Source organism: Lipotes vexillifer, unplaced genomic scaffold (assembly GCF_000442215.2).
Source record: "Lipotes vexillifer unplaced genomic scaffold, Lipotes_vexillifer_v1.1 scaffold241, whole genome shotgun sequence".
Lineage (NCBI taxonomy): Eukaryota > Metazoa > Chordata > Mammalia > Artiodactyla > Lipotidae > Lipotes > Lipotes vexillifer.
The window spans coordinates 1,889,005-1,901,124 of record NW_006784922.1 but is presented as its reverse complement, the minus strand read 5'-3'; the positions used below and the strand labels follow the sequence as shown (position 1 = coordinate 1,901,124).

Here is a 12,120-nt window from a genome sequence, read left to right as displayed (position 1 = left end):
GCCGCCGCGGCCCCCCCCCCCGCCGCACCTGCCCCCCGCACTGCGGCGCCCCCAGTGGGCGCGGCTGGCCGGGAGTGCGCTCCGCCAGGGCTTGGGGGTGCTACCTGCCCCCACCTCGCCCCAGCCCGGCTTTGTTGCGCTCGAAGTCCCCGGGTAGGCAGTCTATCCTCTGCCTTTCCCTTTACCCCCCGGCGTCCCAAACCTCCCCTCGCCCTGACAGAGGTCGCTACTCCCTCCCCAGGCCCAGCCAGCGCTCTATTCTCTCGGGGTGGTGCTGAAGCGGTTCTGCCCGGAGACACCGGCTGGTGGGCGTGGTGCAGTCCGCACTGCGGTCTCTACGGCAGCCCGAGGCGGACAAAGGGCGTTCACGCAGCCCTCGTTCCCCGCGCCCGCCGGCCCCCCCCCACCATAAATTTAAGAAGAGAGAAAAACCTTGTTTTAGATGAAAAAAAAAAAACGCTAGTCGTCTGCCTCTGCATTTGGAAACGGTCGCCTGTCCCCAGAACAAAAGGCTGCAGGGGGGGGGCTGGAGTTGCAGACCTGGTTCTTTTGTTTAACTTTAAAAGCACTGATGTTCCCTTTCAGATTAAAAAAAAAAAAAAAAGAAAAAGTGAGCAACAAGCAGTCTTGTTATTTTCTTCGGAAAACAATATTTAAGAATAGGATATGTCAATAGTGAAATGCCTCATTTGAGCATCTCAATAACGCTTCATTTTCAAACTACAATCCTTTGATCTGTACTAATTTAGTTTATTTGCACATTTTCTCCTTGGAAGATTTCACACGTACTGATTTTGGGTGTGGCTACTGTATGAATCAATGACTTTGTATTTTTAAAAAAATATTATTTGTCAGCACCTTTGCTGGGAAGCAATAATACATCAGGAAGTGTTTTTCTATCTATAAAAGGTTCATAACCACCCGATGCAGTGCGAGGAGAGGGACCACCATCCCCATTTTGGAGATGGGGGGCCCAGAGAGGCAGGAAGGATAAAGGGACCAGCTCAAGGTGACACCACTCATAAGTGACAGAGGTGCCAGCACTGCAGCATCAGTGGTTTTCTGGCCCTGTCATGATGTTAGTGTAGGACAAGCTAACATCAGGGAGATCAAACAGCAATTTTCAGAGCTTGCCTTTATACAAAGGCAATAGTCATCCACTTGTGGGCAGCGCCCCATGCAGGGAGGTGGTTCAGCAATCACCTTCCATGTAATTATATTCCTGCTTTGTTACTCTGCTGATATCCTTTTAGTGCCCCGTTTCTCAGGGGGTTTACTCAAGCTGCTTCTGTTTGAGGATAAACTAGAGGCATTCAAGTATCGCTGTGAAGTGCTCTCTACTGTGTTTTACACTGCTAGCACTTAGTGATAATATTCAGATTTGTCTTCCTGTCTTTTAAAAAGAATTTTTATTGATGTATTATATAGAGAGGAAAAGGCACAAATCATAAATGAGGAGCTTGGTGAATTTTCACAAAACGACATACCTGTATGATCCTGATCAAGAAGCAGACATTACTGGAATCCCAGAAGCCCCCTCAGGTTTCCTTTTCAGTTTTCTTCCTGGTTTTTTTTTTTTTCCTTTTTTGCGGTACGCGGGCCTCTCACTGTTGTGGCCTCTCCCGTTGCGGGGCACATGCTCTGGATGCGCAGGCTCAGCGGCCATGGCTCACGGGCCCAGCCACTCCGCAGCATGTGGGATCTTCCTGGACCGGGACACGAACCAGTGTCCCCTGCATCGGCAGGCAGACTCTCAACCACTGCGCCACCTGGGAAGCCCGTCTTCCTGATTTTGAATTCCCTGATTCAGTCAGGATTTTGCAGGTACCTCTGAAATGGCAGTATTGATCCCATTAAGAATCAGCCGAGTGAGTGAGCAGAGCCATTTCCTAACGCACAGTAACAGATGCTGCTTTTCCTCTGGAGATCACTCTCTTGGGTCCTGGGGTCTTGGATGCAGATCAAGCTGCAGGGCCTTCCAGTGCTAAGTGAAAATACTGCTCCCGTAGCTTTTCCGACAGTCTAAGATGACTTAGCAACAGGGCAGGCTGGCTGTTTCCCTGTGCCGGATTTGCTGCTGCCTCAGCTTTCAGGTCCCAGCTGGACCTCCTCCAGAGGTCACTCTGATACCACGGCTGTAGTTGCTGGTGCCCATGGACCCCATTGTGTGAAGCAAGATGGAGATGCTCCAGGGGGTTCGGCTGTGATTGTGTGCTGCAGGCTGGGAAAGCCGTTCATCATCTGTTCCTCTTGCTTCCCATTTCCCCTCTTGTCTTAACAAAGGCTCTGTGGGTTTGGAGACCCTGGTGACTTGGATTTTTGCCATTTGATGACTTAGGCCTCTTTGGGAAGTCCAGCAAATAGGTCTGTAGGAAGATGATGGTAATGCAGTAAATCAACAGGCCTGAAACACTCCAGCATGGATGCTTAGTAAATTCTTCATGAAACCTAGTGTTATTGAACCAAACTCGGGTCAGCTCACCCTCGCACAGTAAAGCCAATCTACTGACACTGGGTTGTGGTGAAGGAAAGTGCAGCTTTATTGTAAGGCCAATACAAGGAGAATGGGTAGTTTGTGCTCAAAACCCTGAACTCCCTGAAGGGTTTCAGCGAAGCATTTTTAAAGGCAAGGTGAGGGAGGGTGTCCCAGGGTTTGTGATTAGCTCGTGCACAGTTCTCTGGTTGATTGATGATGAGGTAACAAGGCGGCACTGTGTGCTCATGGTCATCAAGTAGTTAATTTCTTCCATTTGGTGGTGGTTTTAGCATCTGAAAAGCAAGTCAGGAAGTAATGCATCAGATACTAATATCTAGGTACTTCAGAGAGGAGCTAAAGCAGAGGATATGGGGGAGGGGTCTGTCCCAGGAAGGCCCCATAGGGTCCTGCTTCATTACACAAGGAAGAGAGACCATCATTCATTTCTTCAGCTGTATTTAAAATGCATAATGGAGGGTCTGGTCATTTCTTCTCAAATTTGAAACAGTAGACTTATCCTCAGACTGGTCTAGCTTTAGTTAGTTATGCAGGACTCAATGCCAAACCATTGTTGCTCCACCAACTGCTCTTTGGCACCTCTGTTGCCCCCTTCCTAATTAGTCCCCAAGAAGGACTTAACAGTCATCCCTATTTTTAGCAGAGCCTCCACTCCTCCTGTTTATTTTAGGACATGGACTACATATATCCATGCCTTGCAAAACTAATTCTATAGCCTTGTGAAAAGTTTTCTTTGCTTTATTTTTTTAAAAGAAACTAAAACATATAAAGAATACTAAGTGTCCGTTTGATGTTTTCAATTACTGTTAAAGAGTGTAACTTTCCCCTAGTTAACATTGGGAATCAGCAGGATTTGTTCATAATAAGATAGATGTGTGTAACATCTAATGTCCTGGATTTTTAGATGTAAGTTTCGCTAACTACAGTGTTTCTGATGTCATTTACCGAATGTTTTTAGTCTACGATGGTTAAGAGAATTAAGAACCCAGGAAAGATTTGGGGTTTCATTTCCATTTTGTTTCAACAGGAAAACAACAACAACATGGTGGGAATTAAAAGAAATGTTGGGGACTGTTAAATTTATTATATTCATCTTCATACGTTTCAAAGTCAAAAGGCAGATGCCTTTCTGCTTGCACTGCTTAATTGGTATTACCTACTAAGGGTTCTTTGATCCATGCTGAAATATAAGCCAGACACTAAATTTAAGGTCATTAAATTGATGAGTCATTATTAATCTTCTCTAAAGGCTTACTTTTTAAATAAGTTCTAACTTTTAGGCCAATAAATAAATTATTATAAATCACTTCTTTTGCTTGCTTCTAATGTGAAGTTCTAGCCAAGACCTAAATTATTTATCAATGCTTTGAAATGATGAACTCTGTAAGATACTGTCTGCATTACACATAACATATAAATTATGAACGTCAAATTGTTGGCTTAAAACAAAAGGAAAAAAGCAAATTGAAGGTTAGGTCAAGGGAAAAAATAGGAAAACTTTTCTCTAGGAAAGAAAACCGTATGGAATTTAGCATTTCCTTTGTTTTAATTGTTTCTTTATGATTCAAATCTGACTTCAGATCACGTTTTAGCATAGTTTTGAAAATAGAATCTTATGGTTATAGTTTAGTAATAATTTAGGAACTTGGGCAAAAAATATTCAAAGTCTGTTTCTGAGAGGGAGCAACTAAAGCTCATGGAAGAAAACCAACTTGCTCAAATAGATAGAATCCGTGTACCATTTCAGCACACAAAGCATGGTCATTTCTTTCTGCTTTCTTCAATCTATTGTTTATTTCAGGATATAGATTTTCGCCTTTAAATGAGAGGCGTTTTAAAAAAATTGTCGGTTTTATTAAATAATCCTGCAAAATGCTTGCATGATCAGTAAACTTGGCAAGATCTAACCTATGTAAAATAAGGCGACCTGGTTCTTCCTTATTGTTCACCCTGACTTGTCCTGTGATACCCACCCCCCAACAATACACACACACACACACCCTTTTCTTCTTTTTTCATCTGTCAACTTTATGTGCACTTTAGCCTCCCCTTTGTGCACTGCCACCCCTGGAATCAGAGAACTGAGATGGAAATCCATGATCCTTTGTTCCTGCCTGGTCATCAGGCTATACACAGACAGTGATGGTACTTGCTTCCAGGGCTGGAAGACAGTGCCAGGTTAGGTAGAGGTGTTCTCAGGATGCCTAGCCGTAGGCCAGCTGCCCATGGGTGACAGATGTTCTCTGGGCCCAGTTTAAAAAGTGGAGGTTGGTCTCCTCCAACTGGTGGGGTTGTTTTGTCCCCACCTGGGTAAGCCTGTAAGGGCACAGTCATGATAGAGTTTGCTGGAGAAGCAAGAGGCCCAGGGAAGAGCTTGACCCGGCGTGGACTGGGGGATAGTCAGAAAAAGGGCCAGGAAATTCCATGGCTTTTCTACTCCCACTGGAAACCAGGATGACCTGCTTCTGAAAGCCTCTTCAGACCTTCTTTACCAGCACCCCACTATCCCCTCCAGCCATGAACTCAGGGAGGGGACTATGTGAGAAGAGCCAAAGAAGACATTTTTTTTGTCCCGTGAGCTTTAGAGGGGCCACTGCTGGCTTCCTCTTAGGCACAAAGGAGCGATATATAAATTGACTAAATGCAATATGAATCTTCATTGACAAGTAGTATTTCCCTTTACTAACATTATCCAGTAGAAGGTACAAGGTAATTACACAGCATTTTCTTTCTAAAATTGGTATAGAAAGTGGCTTGGTTCCAAAATTTTCCTTCCAACTAAAATTACTGGTAAATCCATTGTAACCTTTATTTTATAAGTGGTAGTAGTGATGATGCATCATTAAGATGTAATTTGGCTGGAAATTGCTCCCTTGAAAAGAGAATCCTGAATTTTTAATTTCACTGGGAGTATAAGTTACATTATCAGCTGTTTGCTAATGTAACTTAAAAATTACTAAATGGTTTTTCTACTGTTTCATACTTTTTCCATTGCTAAATTACGAATCATACAACCAGGAGTTTATGAAATAAAAAGCAAATGTTTAACTGCATGTGTCATGACATCGAAGTTAATTGAAGCCAAGGGAAAAATGGCAAACAACAATCTAAGAACAAGTCTATGTATAACTCTCGATGAAGCCATTCAAATAATGTAGCAGTTTAGACATTTCTTAGAACAAAGGCAGAAAAATTATACGAATTTAATTTTAATACATATGTTCATTATTAACTTTATTGACCCTACTTGACAAGCCTGAAGACAAAGTGGAGCTCAGACCTGGAGCACAGATAATCCAGTCGCCAATTTCCAATTAAGCAGCTCAGACAGGAGCTCGATGATTTTCCATGCTAGCCGAATACATAGTATATATACGTGGAAGTAAAATATTCTAATGAATTCAGTCCTCTCGACCTGTCAAGCTTTCTGTGAAACAGACAAACAAAAACCCATTTATCATTTCTGCACGAAAAAGATCCGCAAAGTCACAACATGCCTTTCTTGTTAAAATTTAAATACTCCATTAGCACAAATGCAAACTGAGGCTGTTAATGTTTCCAGGGAGACCCATAAAATTCTCCCTTGTAATTTAGCCTCTCTTTAGGAATGTTAACTCTTGCACACCTGAATTCTTCCCGAAGATAGTATGAGAAATTTCTGCCTCTATGTAGTAGATGTATACATCTATTTGAAAATATTTCTTATATTCGTAAAGGTGTTTGGTGTATCATCTGAAGATATTTTAGATGTATAGTCAACTCAGTTTCCAGAATCTGTGTGTGTGTGTGTGTGTATCTATCTACCTTCATTCTTTGCAAGACAGGAAAACTGAACAAGATTTAAATGGGGGTAAATGCACGTATGCCTTAAGGATTTGAGAGGTGTGTTTAAATAACACACTGCCATTTGTACTTCCAAGTCTGTATGCATGACTAATGACCAGCAAAAATGATTAAATGACCAAGTGTTTATTTAGAGATAGTTCACCTGTGTGGTACCCCTAGACGTTCAAGTCCCTGCCTTTAGTAGATAGGCAATAATGATAATTGTTCCAGAGGTTTGTTTCTGGCAATTGAGGATGCTCCATGCAGGGGTACAATCTAGGATACTACCTACATAATGGCTCTACCATGAGCTGTCTATTTGGGAAGATATAAAAATACATGAAAAACAAACACACACTCCCAGTTCTGTGGTTCCCCAATTTTGCCTGGCCTGCTCCCCAGGACTCCCACCTCTGCTGTACCCTTTAGCCATCTCTCTTGGAAGGTCAGGAGAGAGGAAGCAGGAAGAGATGAGGGAGGTAGGGCGTCAGCACTCCTTACCCTCGTATTCCCCTCACCCCAGCTTCAAGTCTTGTGAACGGAAGCCTGAACTTCTGTGGGAATAGACAGTTCATGGCCCTCAACTCTGTACAAGTTTTATACAGTATAAAAAGTTGCCACATTTCTTCGCCTCTGGGTAAGAAAATTCAGGACAACTAACAATTGTGAATGAAAGAGGTGTCTGCCAAGCTAGTCAGGTAAATGCCTGGGAGGACAGAGAGGCCACGTCTTTTAAGATTGAGATCCAGCTTTCTTAGCAAAGATCACACAAATTTTGATTGATATCTAGGGGTTGAGAAATCAAGGTCAAAAATGGGAGGGGTAGCGGGAGAGAGGCATGGACATATATACACTAACAAACGTAAGGTAGATAGCTAGTGGGAAGCAGCCGCGTGGCACAGGGATATCGGCTCGGTGCTTTGTGACCGACTGGAGGGGTGGGATAGGGAGGGTGGGAGGGAGGGAGACGCAAGAGGGAAGAGATATGGGAACATATGTATATGTATAACTGATTCACTTTGTTATAAAGCAGAAACTAACACACCATTGTAAAGCAATTATACCCCAGTAAAGACGTTAAAAAAAAAAAAATGGGAGGGGTAAAGAAAAGTTACCAGATACACAAAATGCATATGCACACTGCAAAAACCTTTAAAAACAGAGCCCTGGACTTGAATGCCAGCCTCCATATCTCTGCTTTCCCACCCTCATTCTACATTTTCTAGCCACGTACAAGCGGACCATGGGAAAGCTAGCAATTGTCTGGTAGCCCCCTAACTGCTGCAGGCTCACCATCTTCCTGTTCTTTCTACTCCCACCCTGGAGTAAAGCCTGTCATTTTCCTAATAACTGTTTTCCTTTGCTCTTCCAGAAGAGCTGCATTTACATTTTATGAGGGGCAGGAGTTCAGTCCACACTGCTAGTTATCCTTCCCCTGTGGCCTGGTGGAGAGACTTCCCCCGGCCCTCCCATTTTGTGGGCATCCACTGCTGGTCACCACGCTCTTCAGGAAAGGAGTTTCCACATCCTTCCTTAAAGCTCGAGAAATGCTACCGTGATGTTTTCCAGACCACTTCGAAATGAGTAACTGGGGATCTGTCATCTGTCTTCCTTTCCTTCCTTAGGAATCCGATCATGGGACACAAACCTGATTGAATGCAACCTGGATCAAGAACTGAAACTTTTTGTATCCCGACACTCTGCAAGATTCTCTCCTGAAGTTCCAGGTGAGGCTTAGTTCAATATTAGTCAACGTAGAATTTGAAAGGACGAGAAACAGGCCATTGGCTGGAAAGCTTTGCCTGGGGCATGGAAAAGATTTCCTCTTACTGCTAAAGGTTTCTTTGTGTTTGTTATTATCAACTAGGTTAGCAAGAAGCCATATTTTAGGAAGGTCAACTAACTCTTAAGTTGTCACTGTGTGGGTTTCCATTTTGTGGAGTCTTAAAAGTTTTTAAGTTCTAGGGTAAATTTAAAAAAATTTTTTCATATTTATCTCACCGTACTCTGAGCTTAAGTGTTTGTAAACTGTTTAAATGTTAATTTTACTCACATGAAGTTATGAATACAAATTGGATGCTCCCAGATTTTCATAACTGCCCTTCCCTCTCAAGAAAATGAAATATCTGCTTTACTGCATTTTCTATCTGAATGAAATATACATTATCATTTTCGTCATTGCATTATCACCTACTTTTCTTAGTGTGGGTAAAAGAGTCTGAAATTCCAAACTGCTGTTAAAATAGCCTTTCTTTCAGAGATGAAAAAGAATGCTACAGAATAATTAAAGGTAAGGACACAAACATTTGTCATTTATGAAGATGCTGCCGCTAACTAGCCGCTTCACTGGGGATGTACTCTACCTGTGCCTCTCGGCCTGGGGATGTAGGCAGACTCACCCACCTTGTCTTCCTCGTGTGAGCTGTGACCCATACTTCTCCCACTTAGTCACATTTGAGGATTATGAACAGAGTTACTTGCCCATAAAGACTCTAAACCTGGGGTGTGTTTTTCTAAAGCTCTGCCATTGATCTATCACATACTGTTTTGCATTTTATTTCTTAAATACCACCTAAATTTTATGTAAAAGAGAGAACACCCTTTTCCGTTCACATGATTTTGTTGTATGATTGCAAATTTTGTTGGCATTGATAAAAAACCAGCAAGGAGGTTCAGCCTTTTATTTTTTAATCTTTTTTTTTTTTTTTTTTTCGGTATGCGGGCCCCTCACTGTTGTGGCCTCTCCCGTCGTGGAGCACGGGCTCTGGACGCGCAGGCTCAGCGGCCATGGCTCACGGGCCCAGCCGCTCCGCGGCATGTGGGATCTTCCCGGACCGGGGCACGAACCCGTGTCCCCTGCATCGGCAGGCGGACTCTCAACCACTATGCCACCAGGGAAGCCCGGTTCAGCCTTTTTGACTGATTACATCGTTGTACATACTTGTACATAGCCTTGTACATACTGAGATTGCAAATCACTTGCAGACTGTCAGTGCCTTCATGCATCACACTTGGCTGCAGCAGTATATGCCCATGAGACTGGGATAGTTCTTCTCTTCGAGTTTGCTATTAGAATAAAATCCCTTACTTTTCAGTTATCAAATGACTTGTAGCTTTCAAGCATGGAGTTGAGTAAATGTGTTAAGAAAAAGTTAGCAAGAACTGGTTCATTAAAAGTTAAACTTGCTGTAAAGCCATGTGAAAATCAGCTCTGTAACTTTGCGTCGAGCAAAAAGAATGATCCAGAGACTATCAGACAGCGCATGATTTGCTGAAGTAAAGGTACAGTATATGGTCGTTTCTCTCGTTGTTATGTTGCATTTTTATGTCTTGCACATTTCTGTGACTTTAAATTCATCTCACGAAAAGAAAAATAAGGGAAGTACCCTTTTCCAACAAGTATGTTTCAAGATGTAAAATTCAAGCTTTTATCCTTTCTCTGTAGGTTGTTCTGCCTTTCCTACTATGACTTTTTTTTTTTTTTTTTTTTTTGGTAAATGAATCCTGTGATTTGCATTGTGTTCCTTCATACTTGTATTTGACTTCATAGAATGACAGTATATTGTGAAGTGAAAGGCTGCAAGAATTGCTAAAGAATTAACCATTTTTGAACCAGGGACCTAGTATGACTCTTGTGGACTAAGGAAGGTCAGGTCCCCCCACAAACCACTACCATGGGCTCATGTAGCCCATTCTCCCTTCTTTTCCTGCTGTCACCCATGGTAAAGATTGGTTACCGACCTAGTTGTAGCAGTGCTGTGCTAGGCTCTGTGTCTAGAGATTGGCGCCTGGACACACAGCACCCTCCCATTCTTGCCAGGTCCAGGAAGAGGTTATGAGCTTCCTTCCCCAGCCTAAGAGTGCAGCTGTGCAGGGCTGGGCCTGCGCTCTGAGAACTGAGCATCCAGCATGCAGCCATGGGGGTAAGGCCTTGTGTGGGAAGCATTCAGAGCGGGGTGCAGGTTTCTCACCAAGACTACAACAGAGGATAAAAGCACACATCAGATTCAGTTCAGGTAGGTAAGTGTGTTTTAGAGAGGAGAGATGTTACGTTAGAGGATGAGGATGCCAAATTGGGGTAAGCAGAGATCGTAGGGTGATTGCTGGATTGGACCCAAAGAAGCCTTTAGCTTTTCCTGGACAAACTGAAGGGTTTTATGGGAAAATTTGAGATCTGTTTTTTAAGTGGCTCCAAATCTAGTGTGTCTTCCCCACTCACTGATAGTCTTTAGCAGCTAATGCATGTACCTCAGGCCCCTAAAGTGGAGTCAGCTGAACCTCTGCATTTAGAGTTTTAAGAGTCTGAGTTAACTTAGAGGCAAGGAACGAGATGAAGGTCGAATCCTCTAAAAAAAATAAAGCTGTTCCTTCAACCAATTAAAAAATACCTAAATAGCACCTACAGTGTGCTAGGCCCCGTGGGGTGGGGAAGGTGAACACACAGTGATGAACAAAAAAACACAGTCACTGCTTTGCTTACTCTTGTCTTCTTGTGAGAAGAGTAAGCATTTAACAGGCACATACAGACTAGCATCAACTCTAGCACCCTGCATCAAATCCAGACAGTTTTTTTGTTTTGCTTAGGCTGGCAGAGTTTTAATAAAATATTCATTGCCCTCCCTGATGACACAAGTATAGTGGCACTCAGAATCTGTAGAGATTTGGTCCAGGACTCCTGTGGATACCAAATCCGATGAATGCTCAAGTCCCTCATATGAAATGGCATGATGTTTACGTATAACCTACGCACATCCTCTCATATACTTTAAATCATCTCTAGATTACTTATAATACAATGTATAATACCTAAAAGCCACGTAGATAGTTGCCAGCCTGTGGCAAATTCAAGTTTTGCCTCTTGGAACTTTCTGGAATTAAAAGTATTTTCAACCCTTGGTTGGTTGAACCTGCAGATGTGTGACCTGCAGATATGGAGGGCCAACTGTAGGTGAGGAGCTAGGGTTGCCCATATATCTGTTTTGCATTCATGCCACTATACCCCTGTTGCTATTTTTAAGAATTGGAGAGTCCTTATAAAAGACTGGTGATAGCCTCAAACGCAGCTAATAGCTCATGCAAGCAGCACAACCAGATTTGTCAGATTTGTTCCCTTGTACTAGTTTACGTCTTGTACTAGTTTTTAAATATGGTTTTGAGATTCAGTTGGCCTATTTCTTCAGGATCGCAAGTCTGATTGAATGGCTTAGTCATCTTGACCAAATATCCTTTGAGCAGGAAGCTGTTGCTTTCTCTGCAGAGGTGGAGGTCATCTACTATGAATAATGAGGTGATGGGTCCTCCAGTTCCCCAGAATGTGAGCTCTGGGATCACCAAGTGCCGTCCAAGTCTGGCATGCTCGAATTCTTGGAATAGTCAGTCATCTAGGGTCATCTTACTTGCTCAAACCTGTTGCAGCATTGACTTCCTCAATATCCTTCAGCAGATGTCTCTATTCCCAGGGCAGGTCTCTGCTGATTAGCCCTGGTGTAACACCACTCCTGGCCACATCTAAGCAGGGTTCAAGTGAGAGCAGTTATCTTGAGAGAAAAGGTTATGTATTCTTTCATGAACACCCCCCAGTCTTTTCACTCAAGTCAAAGTTCAACAGTTGAGTCTTTTCAAAATAGAGGAATAGTCATATATTTCCTTATATGTACAAATTCAAATACTATTGTAAAATTTTTGTTTATATATTACAGTATGTTTTTTGTACCTTAATTGTGTTGGATGAGAATCATTTTGATAAATCTTACCATGAGAGTAGAGCTACGTTTACCATGCTGAATGGAATTATTTCACTC

The 12,120-nt window shown here is 42.7% G+C and overlaps 1 protein-coding gene across 1 annotated transcript in view; it reads left to right on the top strand.

The window, feature by feature from the left end:
* The window catches only part of MAP1B (microtubule associated protein 1B), a 96,617-nt gene that overhangs the window by 1,294 nt on the left and 83,203 nt on the right, over nt 1-12,120 (top strand). Inside the window, exon 2 of the mRNA XM_007457061.1 lies at nt 7,945-8,046. Within this exon, the coding sequence (XP_007457123.1) occupies nt 7,945-8,046 (102 nt within the window). The remainder of the gene's footprint in view (nt 1-7,944; nt 8,047-12,120) is intronic.